Source organism: Procambarus clarkii, chromosome 18 (assembly GCF_040958095.1).
Source record: "Procambarus clarkii isolate CNS0578487 chromosome 18, FALCON_Pclarkii_2.0, whole genome shotgun sequence".
NCBI classification, from domain to species: Eukaryota; Metazoa; Arthropoda; class Malacostraca; order Decapoda; family Cambaridae; genus Procambarus; species Procambarus clarkii.
The window spans coordinates 18,118,447-18,136,554 of NC_091167.1; the positions used below are offsets into that span (position 1 = coordinate 18,118,447).

The 18,108-nt window shown below is 38.2% G+C and overlaps 1 protein-coding gene across 6 annotated transcripts in view; it reads right to left on the minus strand.

Moving 5' to 3' along the window:
* Nucleotides 1-1,005: 1,005 nt before the first annotated feature.
* Nucleotides 1,006-18,108, minus strand: part of LOC123754523 (vascular endothelial growth factor receptor 1) — a 31,622-nt gene continuing 14,519 nt past the window's right edge. For 4 of the 6 annotated variants that reach the window (XM_069326306.1, XM_069326307.1, XM_069326304.1 and 1 more), the window contains 18 exons: nt 17,675-17,819; nt 17,016-17,176; nt 16,697-16,838; nt 14,570-14,743; nt 14,263-14,421; nt 13,707-13,840; nt 12,372-12,537; nt 11,942-12,202; nt 10,613-10,837; nt 9,929-10,091; nt 9,268-9,428; nt 8,590-8,750; nt 7,610-7,732; nt 6,812-7,023; nt 5,952-6,057; nt 5,426-5,554; nt 5,026-5,210; nt 2,330-3,181 (listed from right to left, as the gene is read on the minus strand). In XM_069326306.1, coding sequence (XP_069182407.1) covers nt 3,013-3,181; nt 5,026-5,210; nt 5,426-5,554; nt 5,952-6,057; nt 6,812-7,023; nt 7,610-7,732; nt 8,590-8,750; nt 9,268-9,428; nt 9,929-10,091; nt 10,613-10,837; nt 11,942-12,202; nt 12,372-12,537; nt 13,707-13,840; nt 14,263-14,421; nt 14,570-14,743; nt 16,697-16,838; nt 17,016-17,176; nt 17,675-17,819 — 2,976 coding nt within the window. In that variant the 3' untranslated portion in view covers nt 2,330-3,012. Of the gene's footprint in view, nt 3,182-5,025; nt 5,211-5,425; nt 5,555-5,951; nt 6,058-6,811; nt 7,024-7,609; nt 7,733-8,589; nt 8,751-9,267; nt 9,429-9,928; nt 10,092-10,612; nt 10,838-11,941; nt 12,203-12,371; nt 12,538-13,706; nt 13,841-14,262; nt 14,422-14,569; nt 14,744-16,696; nt 16,839-17,015; nt 17,177-17,674; nt 17,820-18,108 lie in introns of all 6 variants that reach the window. The other 2 variants (XM_069326303.1, XM_069326305.1) reach the window with 2 other exon arrangements.

Consider the following 18,108-nt stretch of genomic DNA (forward strand, 5'->3'; position numbering starts at 1 on the left):
ACGTTTGTTCCGACAATATTTCTAATACATGCTGGGTGTCAACAAAATTATTCGCACACCCTCCATCACTATGTGATGGAGTGCGAAAAGATACGTGAATTTAGAGACAATTTCATAACCAATGTTCCAAGGATGTGTAAATATTTCTTTCAAAATGATCTGCTACCAGAAATTTTAGCCAAATAACCCCAGTTTGCTAACTGTAGATAGTAACTGAGTGATTGTAACCTATCCACCGCTGCCCACTGGATGGGGGGCGGTGTGCAGGACAAACATAAATTTTGACACTAGCTCTCCACATATGTCAGTTGCTTAATTTAAAACCTGTACTTGAGGTCGATCTCGAACCCATTGTTGATGTGACGACTTATATTGAATTTTGTAACTAGCTCATCAAGATTGTAACTTGCTTAGCTAAATGAATTGTGGGGTTCAGTCCCTGAGCCCATTATGTGCCTTCATCATTCTACTTTTCTCTGATGAAGGCGAATTAGCCGAAAACGCGTTAAGCATTTTCTATTTTTCACATGTGGTTATTCTGCATACTTGGATCAGTGTTTTTGTGATCATTGTTGCATATATATATATATATATATATATATATATATATATATATATATATATATATATATATATATATATATATATATATATATATATATATATATATATATATATATATATATATATATAGCTGTGGATTGTATTTCATTTGTCATATTTTCTGTAGCTTGGAGAAAAACTCGTTTGGTTGGGGACATTTTTATTATAATTATATATATATATATATATATATATATATATATATATATATATATATATATATATATATATATATATATATATATATATAAGTGCTTGAAGTCCCTAAGAAGTTATTTTCACAGCTTAGATGAGGTTAGGTTAGACAAGGCATCGTCAGAGATCATATCACTTGCATACCACTTTATCCCTTTCATATTGTATTTCATTTGTCATATTTTCTGTAGCTTGGAGAAAAACTCGTTTGGTTGGGGACATTTTTATTATAATTATTAATTAACTAATCAAATATAAATAATTATAATTAATAATTACAGTAATAATTTATATATTGATGAACAATTAATAGTAATAGTTAAATGTAACTAAATAATAATAATAGTTATATGTAACTAATAAAAAATTATAATAATCTTGAATAGTTATATTACTAATCTTGAATAATTATATAATTATTTTGTGTAATTATAATAATCTATTCAAGATTATTATTCAATACATAATAATCTTGGCAACCGTAATGCTAGATACCAGGAGCAGGTGATGATTAGTAATTCTAACCTGTTAAAAATTCTGTAATATTATACTGAGGCATCAATTTGCTTAACATATATATCGTGACTAATTATAATAGTCTTGAGCATGATAAGTCCCTTGATTAAATAGGACACTTGAATATAATACTAATAACCTTAACATTACTGAATGGAGAGAATGGTAGAGATAATGTGCAAGGCATGGTAGGTCAACTAGTTCTCGCACTTGCTTATAGTCAATATCTTGCATATGAATAAGTGCATATGCGATGTATGAATTTATTGTGAATATTTGAGTTTACCTTGACAAGATGAATAGAACAAATGGAGCCTCAGGAACCCTCGAGAATTCAGTTGAATCTCGGGTTGTAATTGGTTTTTTACCCTGTCTGAGGCATAGTGGTCTAAGGCGTGTGTTTGGCAATACCCACAACATAAGTTTGATTCCTTCCTCGTAGCTTCTACTGATTTTCTGATTGATACAGTACGTTTATGTGATTTCTTTGTGCATTATTATTATATTGTATTACCATTTTATTATTACATTTTTATTAATATTTTTATTATTATCGTGTTTTATTAATATTTTTATTATTATTATATTTGACTAATATATATTTGTATTAATATTACTGTTTTTACTTCTGAGTTGCTCTCTTAGGCTGCTCTCAGACGTTACTGAAGCACCAAAGCCAAGCCATTCAGTATAACTTCAGTTCTTAAGCTAATATCTGAACTGAGAAGCAAACTTTAGAGATTAGTAAAAGACTGTTTTGGGTTTGCGGTAAACTCCAAGCTTGGCCAGCTTACAACAGATTGATGAAGAAAGGGACCTTGGAGTCAGAGTCCATCGAGTGATTGATTGATACATTGGGCCTGATTGGGCCTACCTACACCTACAGAGGTGTAGGTAGGCCCCAATAAGCCTCCTGAGGTTGGAAAGTCCTGATAACCCCTCAAGGGGTTGGTAGGCCTTGGCGAACCTCCATAACTGAGTGTGTATATAAAAAGATGGAATATAAAAATAAGATTTTCATTGATTTAATAGTAATATATATATATATTTTGGGGCTTCAGAAATATAAATGTTGCAGACTCTATTCATGCGAGGTACCAGGCGACTCCATGACCTCAAATGCCTTTATGTTATTTATTATAACAAATAGTTATGTCTCCCCTCTTAGTCCTTTGGGTCTCCTGCAAGGTCTTTTTTAACCTATTTCCTCCACCTATTTTTAGCCTATTTCCTCATATAAAAACCTCTCTCTGATGCATATATACACACAAAAATGTATACCCCGCATCTCGGTGTACAATACACTGAGATTCTTTTTTATTGATGTTGCCGTCAGTGGTGGCTAGTGTATTGTGCACCCCATACTCATCCTGTGAGCGGTAGCGCAAAAAGGATGACAGAGGGCACAAAAGGTCTTTATCAGACCTCAACGGTGATGATTACATTAACAATTTCATCTATCCTTCACACCTTATAATTACAATGTCAGTCATACACTAAGCACTGAGAGTTTATACTTTAGTCCTTGTCTATGTTTAGGACTAAAATATACTTTCTGGTTGGTCAGTAAGCTGTTGTGGTGGCCTTAATAACCCTCCGGAGGTTGATAGATTTGATGTTGGGCTTAAGGCCTAACTCTCTCAAAGAAACTAACAAAGCATGAAATTACTGCTGATTTTATAGTGTTCATGTCGAAGGTCAAGACGTTGCTGGTGGTTGTACCAGCTGAAGATTTGCATAGTTCGCATTTACTGGCAAGTTCCCAGAGCGCTGTTCTGACAGCCTATTGTTTAGGATATCTTGACAGCATGACTCCGTTGCTTGTGGTGTCTCGCCTGCGGCATGGTGTTCTTCCAACAACGGGCACCTAGAAAAATGTGAAAAAATTGGTACTCGTTAATCACCTAGCTAAATGAAATTGGGGTTTATCTCCTGAGCCCATTATGTGTCTCTGTAACCTTTACCTCTACCAACCGCAGGATGGGTATGGGGTCCATATTTAACGGACAACCCCAAAATCATCCCCCTTACACATGACGTCATACACTACAAACACATGTATTTATTTGTTTATTTATATTTATATACAAGAAGGTACATTGGGTTTGTGAGAATACATTGAATGGTAATTTACAATCTTGTAAAGTCACTAGTACACGCAGCGTTTCGGCCAGAATTTTAATAATGTATATTCATTATATACATATAATGAATATACATTATTTATAAGGTCTTTATCAAACCTCACCGGTGATTATTACATTACCAATTATATTTTTCCTGCACACCTTGTAATTATAATGTCAGCTAGTTACAGAGAATGTTCCATTTCAATAATTATGTATTTACAACTATTCATTATATATTAATGGTAGATCTTTTGGCTGGTATATAACTGTTTTTGCCAACGGGATATTACAGGATCATAGAAAAGCTGTTTATTATTATTATTAGTCTTCACACTACACAGTTTGTACCTTAATCTCATGTTATTTATCTACTAGAAGCGAAACATGGATACAATAAAAGGATTTCAGATAATTTATCTATTGTAATAAAATAGTTTGCCATTTCATGCATCGTGAGTTTAGATTTATCTCTAAATGGCTCAATTTTTTCACAAGATGTAATGGTTTAACGTTTTCTTTGTCCTTGTCCACACACTTTACACTTTACTTCATCTAGATCCCTATACAAGCCTGTAGATCCCTATACCTGTACTTATGTCGTATTCGGGCTGTGACACCGTCTGTTAGTCTACTGGTGTTACCCCCCCATACACCTGTTTTCTTTGATACATCTCATTGTGATATAGATGTTATGACAGCCCGTCCTCCAAAAATGGGGTGGTAAATGTAAGAAAACAAATAAGTGCAATTATGTACTATTCATAGCAGTTAGGAATTGAACTTATTTTCACTTAGTATTAAATCGTAGTCAAATATGTTGTGAATATTTGAGTTTACCTGAAAAACTGAATAGAAAACCACAACCTCACCTAACCGTCTTAGTTTTTGAAGATAATAAATTTTATTGCTTCTTAATTACAATTAGTACTTAACCTATAGCTATATTGGTATTACAGTTTTATAAAACTAATAAAACTAAACTAAAATATATCAATAAATTGTAAAGTAACTCAGGATATTTTAAAATTTTGTATAAAATTTATATTGTTTAATAAACCTGAAAAAGAAATTCCTGATATTTAAAATTTGTCTTTCTAATTGAAATTGAAAACTTCATCCAAAAATTCTAAGTGTCTTAACAGAAAATGAGGAGAATTAAATCGGTAGAGTTGGGTAAACATAACAGCTCCATAAGTGTAATTATGCACTGTTTATGACAGTAAAAAAGTGTACTTATTACACTTAGTATTAAATCGTACTGTCAATTCGGAGGATGGGTTGCTTATGAACATATTAGATATTATCTAATTATTAGATGAACTTATAGCTAGTTTTTTATCTACACTGTGTAATATTTCCATATAGAATAGGGTAGCAGCACATTGCTGTGTACACCTAAGCTTGTTAATAAAAAAATTATACACAATAGCTTTGATAGTTCCTGTTCACAAAGGTATTCTTTAGTTCTGGACTATGTTCAGAACTAAAGTATACTTGCTGGTTGATTAGTAATCACTTAATAACCCTCCAGAGGTTGGTAGGTCTTAAATTCAACACCAAACCATGTTTCTTTGATACTTACAATCTGTCCGTCGCGGCTGGACTGAGGTCATCAGTAGTTTCGGGAATAGGATCCATGTATAAACTCATTGGCAGGTAATTGAAATCTTGTTCATTTAATAAGCAGAGATCTTCACTCACTGGAGATGGAGTTAGATTTCTCTCGTGAGTGAATAAGACAGTCTTCTCATCTATGTCGGTCCTTACCTGTTGGGTATACAATGATTGGAAGGAGTAATGACATTTCAAGAGGATCTGTCACTGTGTTTTCTTCACAACTCTATTGCCAAAATATGATCAATGTGTGTTTATCTCATATTGTTCATCTACTCTGTTGTTAATCCCTCTCTAATTAACAAGTTAATTCTTGACGCGGATATTCAATATCCATAAACGATAGTAGTTTAACTGTTGAAAATTACTTTACTGGTGTCTTCCTCGTCAAACACATTCTGATAGACTGGGGAGGAGACCATCTTAAGGTAGTCTGTCTGGGTTTCAAAATATTTCTTGTTGCTGTCCATATATTGCAGGTTCATCTCTTCATATTTCTGGGAAAACAAACGATCATTACGCGTTAGGATTATTAAAGGCTCTGATAGATAAATGCTTTCACCGTACATTACATACAAAAGTACAAGAGAGTACATAGAACAGTACACTACAAGTATAGTAAATCATAATGTACACTACTTTTTTGGCCTGCTTTACTTACGTGAGACCACTATTTTCTGTTTCTGTAATATGTCTTATCATAAAAGTGAAAAATGTCATTATGCCCAACCTTAGATATGGATTCTTATGTTAGTGGATAAATTGGATATTTCCACGTGCAAATATGACAATCAATAAGTACAATAACTTTTCATTATGAATATAACTTCAACAAATATTCTGATTTATCAGTATTTAACTAACAATCTCAAGCTCTTGTGCCTGGAGGCTTACCTGCATGACCTCAGGCGAGAGCCATTGACCAATAAGCTGGGCGATCTGTGCGAAGCTTGGCCTGTCTCCCGGCTCCGTCTCCCAACACTGCATTAGTAGGTCCTGCCTGTTGACGTATCCGTGCAGCTAAATGTTATGCACTTTAAAAACATATGAATAAAGCTTTTTTTCGTCCAGTATGTTCACAATGAAGAAACATGAATTGTGTGTCTAAATCAAACACACACACACATATATATATCCACACCCACCCACATGTGCGTGGAGTACAGCTCTTCAATCTAATAAATGAGTTTTAGGTCCAAAGGTATAGTCCATTAATTGAAGTTCAAAACATCCATGATGAAATGAATTATATTATATATATATATATATATATATATATATATATATATATATATATATATATATATATATATATATATATATATATATATATATATATATATATATATATATATATATATATATATGTGTGTGTGTGTGTGTGTGTGTAATATATATTTGTAATGTGTGTGTGTGTGTATTCGTGCGCGCGCAGAATTACCACATTGGAAAAATAAAGTTTAACAGCTGAGCGCTTTCTACTATCTTCATCATATAGAAGAGCTGAACTCAGTTCACCTCTGAAGAAGACATAGTCGAAAGCGCTCAGCTGTTAACCTTTCTTTTTCCACTGTGGTAATTTTCTATTCCTAGATCAGCATTTGTGTTATCTTTGTTTAATGACTCGCTTGATATACGTTTCAATTGTTACATACGAAAATGTTAAATATTGGCCAATAATTAATTGTATTCTACTGATGACCTTAATGTTGTTTGTCGCCCACGAGCTGTGACTACAGTAAATTGAGACTTACAGCTTATCGTTGCCACACTTGGGTTTATCCATGCGGTAACCATCCTCCAGCCTCTGAAGGAAGGTGTGGTCGATGGTGAGGCCCGGGTAGGGTGTGGAGCCAAGGGAGAACAGTTCCCACAGCGTCACCCCGTACGCCCACACGTCGCTTTGAACACTGAACAGCCTGTCACGGAGCGCTTCTATAGCCATCCACTTGACCGGCATCATGTCCTGAAACATTTCGGAAGCCATATTATTATTATTATTATTATTATTATTATTATTATTATTATTATTATTATTATTATTATTATTATTATTATAGTTTATTCTGGTAAAAGTACATACATACAAAATGAGTTACAAACGGGATGTTGGATTTCTAGATAGAGGTAATATATATTATGTCTAAAGCATAAGCCGTGTTACAATTTATCTATCGTATGAAACAATAGCATGGTAGGACTTATCAGGGGAAAGCGCCAAGCCATTACGACTATATAACACTTGGAAGGGGTCAGGATAAGCATGGACAAATAAACACATTTCTCACATTCAAGATTCTTAAAGAACATTAATGAATGTAAAAGTATTATCAGATAGGGCGCCATTGCCTCGACTCTCTCTTTAATGACCAGCTTATTGAAAACTAAAATAACAATCGTTTGCTTAGCCAAGTTAAGCTCTCTGCAACGTTCTTTATTCCTACACTATTTTATTGTAGGTTCAACCAAGATCACAATAAATGAATAGTAATTATAACAGTTTATTGACAATTTAAACCTCAACAAAAATAATTAGACATAAAATGACTTACGTCAGTTTTTAATTTATATATATCACTCTTGTAGACGTCCTTAGACAGTCCAAAGTCACTCAACTTGACCACGTTGTTGTCCGCAAGCAACAGGTTGCGGGCAGCAATATCCCCATGCAACACCTGTAACACAACTCCAGTGACTAAGTTTATTTAGAGCTGTAATGTTTTCGTATTGGAGCGTTACTGACACTATGGTATTGTTGAATTACAAACACTATGGCATTGATAGGCTGCAGACACTATGGTTATGTTGTGTTATAAACATTAGGGAATTGTTGAGTTGCGCGTGCCAGGGTATTTAAGAGTTGTAAATGCTAAGGTATAACTTGTTGGGCTTAACGACCGGCAACTTATGACAGGTCATGAATGCCAAGGTCTTGAAAAGCCTATCAACCTCTGGACGGTCATTTAAACCATCACAAGTGCCAACAGATCAACCAGCATGCATACTAGCATTTTATACACAGCCCAAAACAAATGTAACTCAAAGTATTTATATTGAAAGGAATGTATCTTTCAATATATATATTTAAATGTATAATAGATAGCCATGAAAATACAATACTAAAGTACTGCACACTTACAGGTGCTACAATTATTGAGCAGGAATTATAAGTTCAAATGTAAAACTAGTAAGTGTGAGGGTAAAGGGTGTAAGTGTGAAGATTGAGTGTAATGCTTAAGGGGTGCAGTTGTAAGGCGAATGTTAAGGGTCTTAGTGCGAGAGGATATGAAGTACAGTTGCACCAAGGTCAGTGTGAGGGTGTCCTAGACCAGATACCAAAGTGTAATAAAGAGGTAATCGAAAGTGTGAGAGTGAAATTATTCAACCTGCACCAGGGAGCTCTATAACATGCGGGTATAACAGTAAATAAGGAAAAAAATAGACTAACATCAATGGTTAAAAATAATATTCCTCCGAGGCAAACCGCGCATTAAGAGCGGAAACGTAAACTCTTTGTTTTCAATCTGTGTACCTTCCTGTGGCTGAGATAGTCCATCCCTTTGGCCACCTGCCAGCTCCAGCAGACGAGGTCACTGGTGGTGAAGGGGGAAGTGACTCCAGGGACCAAGCTTATGTCATAGACATATTGTTGGTTGTGGGAGTCGACCATCAAGTGCCCCTTCTCAGTGGCTTCTGTAAATCAAATTCTGGGTGAAGTAATCACAAGTTAAGGAGAAGAAACTAAGGGAGTTAGAGGGATTATGTAGACCGAATTCAGTGTTAATGGTGTACATTGATCAGTGTTGATGGAAATATTCCCAGAACACAAGGGGGACGTGTTCAAGAATAATTAGACATGTTCTTGCAGGAAGTGCCAGACGAATTAGGCTGTAATGGACGTTGTAGGCTTTTCGGGCTGCTCCAAACAAGGTTTCTCGACCAAGTTATCCCAAGATAAGCCTAGCCCCAGGATTAGTTTGAAGAGTAGAACTCTCATAACCCATTAGCGGTGTACTCCAGACAGCTCAAGCTTCAGGATAGTCATATCAAGGTCTAAGCTACAAATCAAACCTCAAAATGTATTAGATTAAACCCCAAACTTGGGGAAAGATCAACCCCAAGCTGGGGGCATATCAAGTCCCAAGTTGAAGGCAGATCAAGCCCCGAACCCCACCATTCCACACCTCATAGTTACCAGCTGGCAACTGACCCGTATCATCGGAGAGAGGCTTGCCGTCTGGATAATGATTGACTTCATGCTTGGGGCCGTCGTTGTACCCTGCTGCGACGTACCGAGGTGAAGCCTGTGTGTCATCTGAGACGTCGTAGACGGTCTTCCTCAAGCTCTTCCCGCGATAACAGGAATCCTTTCTGTAAACATCAGAGTGAAACTGCAGCAACATCAACCGCGAAACATCGATCATTTAGCAGCGGTCATAACTACAGTAATTTATGTTTGGTGTCTGGTAGAGACAAAAACGGGCCGTTTAAATTGTGGTAATTTGTGCATCTGCTGTACACCTTTTATGCATCTGCTGTAGACCTTTTGTACACCTGCTGTACATCCGCTGTACAACCGCTGTAACTCTGTAATTTCCAGCCAGAATTGCAACGATTTGTTTAAGTCGTTACAGACACATCCTTTGATTCTAAATCAGACTCCAACACATTCAAACACACCAGTTTAAGCATTAATAATAACAATCCTACGCAAACATAGTTCCTTGTCTGCCTCAGCCATCACACGCGTCTACCAGCCTCTCCAGTCAACCCTCCTTCCATCCTCAAATCATCATCAAATAACTCCATCAACTTTTCAATATACATTCTATTTGAAACCTAACAAGTTAGGTAATCATGGATGGACTTACCTGCTCATTCCAGGGATTGGATAACTGAATTCCATGACAGCAATGGTGGGGTCAATGTGTCCAGTACAAGGGTCAATCTGGTTGACAAAGTTGACCCGGTTGCGGAGTATGAAGGTGTGGAGGTCACCGTACCTACAGTGCTCAACCAGGATCCACAGCTCGCCTTGAATGGAAGTAATTATTAAAATAAGGTACCAAGCCGGGAGATATAATTAATTCGTTTTATCGGGGCCAGGAAACCTGAGTATATTTTTAAAAGTATGTATGTATCCCGCCGTTCTAAGACGGAACTCCTTGTCCTATACCACCGCAGACACACGCCTTACCTCATGGACCACGTTATGATCTAAAAAATAAGGCACTACGGGCTCACCATAGCCCGTGCTACTTGGAACTTTTTGTTCCAGGTAGCGAATCTTTAACAACAATATGATCTAAAGTTCTAAGTAGCATGGGCTATGGTGATCCCGTGTTAGATCATGCATCACGTTATGATCTAACACGGGCTCACCCTTATCCGTGCTACTTGGAACTTTTTGTTCCAGGTAGCAAATCTGAAACAACAACATATGATCTAAAGTTATGCAATCTAGAGTCCTTACAAACTCGAATATTGTGATCCACAGGGTAAGGAGTGCGGCTGGTTGTGACCCGGGACGGAGGTTCGATCCCATCGCCTCATACCTTTGGCTATATTTGAGGTGTTGGCACCCATGAGGTTGACAATGTTGAGGTGCTTGCCAAGATGGATCATGATCTTGAGCTCCTTGGCTAATGCTCTCATCTGGTTGTGATCGTTGTGGAACTTGGACATCTTGACAGCCACCACGGTGGAGGGGTCCCCCGCCTCCAGGTCCTCCACCACAGCCTTCACCACCCGACCAAACGCGCCCGCTCCAAGCTGTCGACCTGTTCACCGGATAAAACTCAACCTTGTAACATTACAAGCTTCCTCAAGCTTTAATGTTACAAGCTTATTGTTCATGTGTTCTCTACTAATTTCCCACTGATGGGGACAGGAAGACTGATAGGCCTATATGATGCCAATAGCCCAATTGCTGACTCACTCTAGGCTACAACACTCGGCTGTTACCTAGCTCACAGGTACTGTTTACTGCTAGGTGAACAGAGGCATCAGGTGTAAAGAAACATACCCAGACGCACGCTCTGGCTAACCAGGCTTCCACTAGTGTTGTAAGAACTGCTTATTTCTATAATTAACATAATATATCCATCTATCCATAATTGGGTATGAAAAGATTCCGTGTCCTTGGGTTAAATATTGACCTCAGACGTATAGAGTCGACACAAATATCACTGTTGCTACAGTAGACAAATTTCAGTAAAATACCAACAAATAAATGCAAATAATATTTAGATATAGATCTCGTCTATCTTCTTGAGGTTATCTTGAGATGATTTCGGGGCTTTAGTGTCCCCGCGGCCCGGTCCTCGACCAGGCCTCCACCCCCAGGAAGCAGCCCGTGACAGCTGACTAACACCCAGGTACCTATTTACTGCTAGGAAACAGGGGCATAGGGTGAAAAAAACTCTGCCCATTGTTTCTCGCCGGCGCCCGGGATCGACCCCTGGACCACAGGATCACAAGTCCAGCGTGCTGTCCGCTCGGCCGACCGGCTCCCCAGATATCGAGTGATATCTGCCCAAGTTCCAGCCATCGATAGTGAAGGATTGGACACCAGCCTTAACTATTTGCCTTTGTTAATTTAGCAGTAATTGGGGACCCGGTTGTAAACCTGATGGTCTTCTAGGGTAAACTAGAGAAGTGAGCTTAAAGACAAGTGACTCTAACGAGGATATCAAACCTTGTGAGAGTTTAGTCTGATGTAGGCTTGTTATAAGGCCTATCAACCTCTGTTAGACTGTTAAGGCCTATCAACCACTGGTGGATTATTAAGGCCTATCAACCTCTAAACTGAGATAAATATTGACTTGTATGAATTGAATGTTATTTACATTCTGATGCCAAGTTAATAATATTCAAACACTTACCTATCTTAATATTTTCACGTGGGACCTCCCACAGGTTGTCATAAGGAAGAAGCTCCGCCTGCTCATCTAGCGGCAGGTCAGGATTCAGCTCCCCGACCCCGCCTCCCCTGAAGAGCTCCAGGATGGCTTCCCTCATGGCTGCCTTCCGCCTGCGTTCCTTGACGACCTTGCGGGCAAGATAAAGGACGACGAAGAGGAGGACGACCAAACTGACCACCGTCACGACCAGCACAGTTTTGGTGACTTGTGGGACGCCAGCAGCTGGTGAAAGGAACCTGGGTGTTAGTTTTGTGGGTAAACTCTGGGTGTGTCCTTATCTCTCGAGACCTCACACTAGGCGCTGTATTAATCAAACACATACCTAGGGGCTCTATGTATACATTTCAACACACCGCAATGTAATATAATTCTATATATTGCAGAAACTCACCTTTAAAACGAACTTCCAGATGATCTTCAATCCGATACCTTCCGTTGCGATTGGTGGCCACACAGGAGTACTTGCCAGCATGCTTCTGGGCATTCAGGTCCTCGATACTGAGGACCTGCTGGTCGAGGCTCAGCGCGAAGATTGTGTCGTTGAGGGGCTTATCATCCTGACAAACAGTAAAGTTTTATGTTGACCAAACCACACACTAGAACGTGAAGGGACGACGACGTTTCGGTCTGTCCTGGACCATTTTCAAGTCGATTGTGAGAATGGTCACATTCGCACAATCGACTTGAAAATCCCATTCACAATCGACTTGAGAATGGTCCAGGACGGACCGAAACGTCGTCGTCCCCTCACTTTGTAGTGTGTGGTTTGGTCAACATATTTCAGCCACGTTATTGTGACTCCTCGTCTGCAGTAAAGTTTTATGTTTGATGGTGTTTAACCTCATATCTTGCAAGTGGATTTATTTTTTAATTTTTAAATAGTGGATGGTTAGGTGTTAGATTGGATTAACTTATCAGCAACTGTCCTAAAGTTCACAGGTGGTGATGAGCTTAATGACTATCAATTTCTGGAGGGTTACTAAGGCCACACAATACCTTACTGACCATCCAACAAGTGTACTAGCTGTAGCCCTGAGCATAGTCCAGGTCTGCACTAAACTCACTGAGAAGCGGGGAACACCTTTGAATGCAAGGCACTACGGGCTCACCATAGCCCGTGCTACTTGGAACTTTGCTCCAAGTAGCGAATCTTTAACAACAACAACATTTGAATGTATTACTTTCCACAGCCTATACACCTCTAGATACACATATCTATAAGAGAAAATGTCTACGTTCGGCGGCCTGTTTGTCTAAAGTTGGGAGCCAGACACTTGGGTCTAGCCTCGCCCAAATTTGCAAGGGGAATGGTCCAGGGTTCGGGAAGGACATAGGCTGACCCCAAGCTGGCTGCCCACTTCAGATCTTTATCTGTCTTGACTCTTCTCGTAATTTTTGCATCATCAGCAAACATTGAGAGGAACGAGTCTGTACCCTCTGGAGGATCGTTTACGTATATCAGAAACAGAATGAGTTCATGTACGGAACCCTGTAGGATCATTTATTTAATGGAATAAATAAATAAATAATAACTAAATAAAAATATATAAAATAAATATTTCAGTACGCAAAGCGAAACCTAATTTGCATGGCAACCAATTGTTCACAATGCGAAAAATAACAGATTAATACATGCATATACATGCAATAGATAAAAATAGATAAACTTGAGAAATACACGTATCCAGGTAAATTGATATTATTAATACTAAATAGACATTCTCACCTTGAACCAGGTGATGTTGATAGGGGGAGTTCCCTTCACACTACAGTCGAACTTGAAGAATTGTTTGGGCAGAAATTCCATGACTCTTCCCGGATCCTTCCTGTTCACATCACTGAACGTGACTCGTTCCTCGGCTGTAAGTTTTAAAATTGATAATATGCAAATCTGAGCACTAGTCTCTAGAAACACAAGTTTATTTTATTCTTTGCGCACAATTCGTCAATGTAATATAAACTCACATATTTGGAAAACACAGGAATGAGACTTTGAAATGCGTCTCTGTTTATAGATCAATATATTCCTTATTTAATTACACAAGTATTAGGAAGTCATTAGACTTATACCCCAACTATAAGTCTGACTGGTAGTGTTGCTTGGTCCCAGTCACTCTCATCTAAGTCTAGGTTGAGTGCCTTCTTGAATATTGACTTCAAGCGCTCGTCATATTGACTTTGTAACAGGCTGCTAAAAGTGGTATTGCGCATGTTAAGGAAGTTACGCTAGCCTGGTCAGGGTTATGCACTTGTACGTATTCTGTGGGATGAGGTTCACACACTTTGAACAGTAATGTTCAGTCTCTGGTGTTTCTCGAGGCGATGGTCCTCTCGTGGTGAAGCTGTACACTGGTATACCCCGTCGTAGGACCTCGTCACCCCGGCTGTGGTAATTTGTCTCACGTGGGAAAAGTTGCTGGACTTGTCTTCAATCATGACATCTAGTAAACAAAATTGTGATGAATTACAAAAAATGGGATGATTCTTTGCAAGGTAATTTCATTTATATCAAAATGTATATTGACTGCAATAAACATAACAGATCTCTACATTGTGGCTTCTAATTCTTAATAGAATTTGTTTACTAACCTTTACTAGCTGAAGAATTGGGTATGAAATTGAGCGAAACATGTTGGTAATCAAAATTGTTTCCCCTGCATGTAATGTTGATGGGATCGTTTTCCGCAAGAACAATGTTCTCTCCATTCGCTTCCGTCTCCTCTACACCTATGTGATAGCTGAATTGGAACCTCTCGTCCGCATCTGACCAATACACAAATTTATTTGCAACAGATTTTTGTTATATTGAATTACTGATGTAATCAATTTTAGGATAAATTGTTTACATTTATATATAGATATAAAAATTTAAAAATATAGTTTCACAGCCTCAGTGCAATGGAATATATAAAACAGGCACCAAACTTTAGACAACCCGCTCTCGCACAAGATAGGACTTATTACTTACAGTCACTATTTCACTTATAAATAAGTATATATGTGACATTCCAAGCCAATTTTTTTCCAAGGCACTAAATCTTCCTCTCAGTTTTATTAAACAATAGAGATTTTATACAAAATTTGACAATATCCTGAGTTACTTTACAATTTATTTAAATATTTTAGTTTTGTTTTATTATTTTTATAAAACTGTAATATCAATATAGGTATAGGTTCAGTACTAATTGTAATATCTTAACATACTAAGAAGGTTAGGGTTAGATCGGTGTTTTCTATTCAGCATTTCAAGGTAAGCTCAAATATTCACAATAAATTAGTATGTCACATATGCATTTATTCATATACCAAATATTGACTATAAGCAAGTGCGAGAACGGGTTGCTTAAGATATATATATGCTCTAAAGTTAAGTACTTTTGTATTCTGTGAATATATATAATACATAAACATTTACTTTGTTCAGATTTATTCTTATTGGTTGGTCAATAAGCTATTGTTGTGGCCATAGTAACTTCCCATTGGCTAATAGACATTTAGCCAACACCAAAGCAAAGGAGGAACTTTTTTACACACATAAATCACAATAGCGCGATGCATCAAATGAACAAATCCACAAGGGCCGTGACGAGGATTCGAACTTACGTCCGAGAGGTCAGTAGAACTTCCAGTTGCAATTCTTTTACCATGTCGTAGCTCAGTCGATTAAGACAGCGTCTGGGATCCTCTCGGACGTAGGTTCGAACCCTCGTTACGGCCCTTGTGGATTTGTTCAGGAACTTGTTAATTTCAATATGTATATTCTAAACCATTGAAGTCCTTAAACTATATCAGTGACAATGTTTATTTATTGTTTTTAATCAAATATCTGTATTGGGGACCTTAATATCTCCCTAATGGTTCATAGCGCTTCACTACTCAGGTTAACACTTAATTAAATTCCAGTTTAATTCACTTTTCAGTGAGAGTTTAGCCCGAAAGAAAACGGTCTCGGTGAAGGCCATCAGGAGTTAAAGCTGTTAATGGTTCTCAAGTGTGTTATTGTTTTCTTTAAATCAAAATTTTGATTTTTCATTGTCTGTATTCCCTCACCTGCTGTTCCTCGGGTTAGTTCAAGGTGTTTACCGTCAGTTTTATCACTCTAGGAAATGTCATTTCGCAAGATATAATGACATCCCATGACGCAGTAGCATTTCCCAAGATGTAATGATAGTGAAACCACATGCTGTATGTAGTATAGCAGCATATGACGAATATGTGTCTTAATTAATAACAGAAATTATGAGGTCAAGTTGCGGAGATATGTGCGAATATGTTGAAGAGTTGTTAGTGATAAACAGAGTTGACAAGTGACCGGCTTCTTGTCGTCGTCAGGTCACTAGTGAGACGGTGACCCTCTGGTATACGCAGGTATGTTAAATATATTATAAATTATTAATCAGTGAAGACACGTACAAGCTGGGATTTGACCTTCATTAGGGACTATAGGTTGGGAGCTGAACTATCTCCTCAGTGGGGGACTCTCGTGATGGAATAGGGACTTGATCTCAATCCTCCTAGAGAAAAAGGTTAACAAAAAATGGGAAAGTTATCCCTCAGAAAATATTAAAGTTATCCCTCAGAAAATATTAAAGTTATCCCTCAGAAAATATTGACTGAACAAAAATAGTCGTTGCACATTTACATGTCTTACTTGTCTGTTCTCAAAACCCCGTTGAAAGGATTATTATGTGAAAACGTGACGTAAACACAGCTTACCATTCACGCAAATATTAAGTTTTTCTGAGGCGTTTCCGTGCTGGTTGGCGGCGCTGCACCAGATCACACTAGACTCTGTAGCTGTTATGGTCACAGTTGCTGCAATTTCGTTATCTTCAACTGTTTCGATTTCTGCAATATTCTGAAAAAAAACGGTGCTAAATATACAAACATGTATATACATTTCTTTGTGTGTGTGTAGCTTTCCTGTTCTTAACAGAAGAACTGGAGACTGTCCAACAGAAGTTTCCCGTTCTTTAACATATTAAGTGGGAACGGTAATCGGGGCAAATGTAACGAAAACAAAAGAAAAACTCACTGTGATATCGTCAGCAGGGTCCTGACAGCGCCCCAGGGGGCACTGCTGACGGCTGAGGGTCACAGTAGGGGGAGGGAAGGCGATGACCCGGCACCTCACTCTCACAACTGATCCGGGCGTTACAATCTCCTCGACTCCTCCCACCTCCAGCTGGGGCTTGCCTGAGGTTAGATACAAGAGATTATTTTGAATATATTATCGAAATATATTTAAAATAACTGGGAAAGATTCGGTGAGGGGGGTGGAGGGTTGTTCGAATCTATATGTTCTGTATTATTCCATTACCGTCGACACCCCATCTATGGCCTAAGCACCACGACACTACTACAAACATCATGGTACAACATGACCTCTCGAATAAGATACCTCATTTTTACGTCAAAAATCACCCACGGACAAAATATAATGTACTATAAATCATATCTCGCAAACCCCCCCTTTTTCTATGCGTGGGTTGCTTGGTTAGGTTCAAGCAATTTAGTACATCATTTTCTGTCCGTTGTGACAGCTCGAGAGAACAAGCTGACCCACACACCTTCAATAAATAAATTCATGGAAGTACTTCAAGTTCAAGTATGTTTATTGAGATAAGCAATAAATACATCTCAAAGGGATAGAGTAGCTTAGGCTATTTCTACCCCCCTAATGGAAGTACTCACTGCTCACTGTGAGGAACGCCTCCATCCGTCGCCTCCATCCGTCGGCCCGAGTGACAGTGACGGTGTACATGCCGAAGTGCCTGGCAGCGACGGGGGTGAATTTGATCTCTAGGTTACCGTTCAGTCTGTCGTACGACACTCTCATCTGTCTCGAGGATTGTTTCAAGATTGTTACAAGAAAAGACGACCAGTGATGGTGGCGATCCTAGGAGTTAATAGTTTACTGTTTAATACATAATATAATGCAAACTAAAGACTCGAGAGTGGCCAGTTTCCTGTTCCAGCGCCTCAGTGTCGCGATCCAGAGAGGAAATGCGTGCTGTATCTTGGGCACGCACCCCGCCTCCAAAGAGCTGGATGAGGTCTTCGAACAGTGATTGTGATATGTGTGTTTTCTGTAACAATGTAATATATATATATATATATATATATAT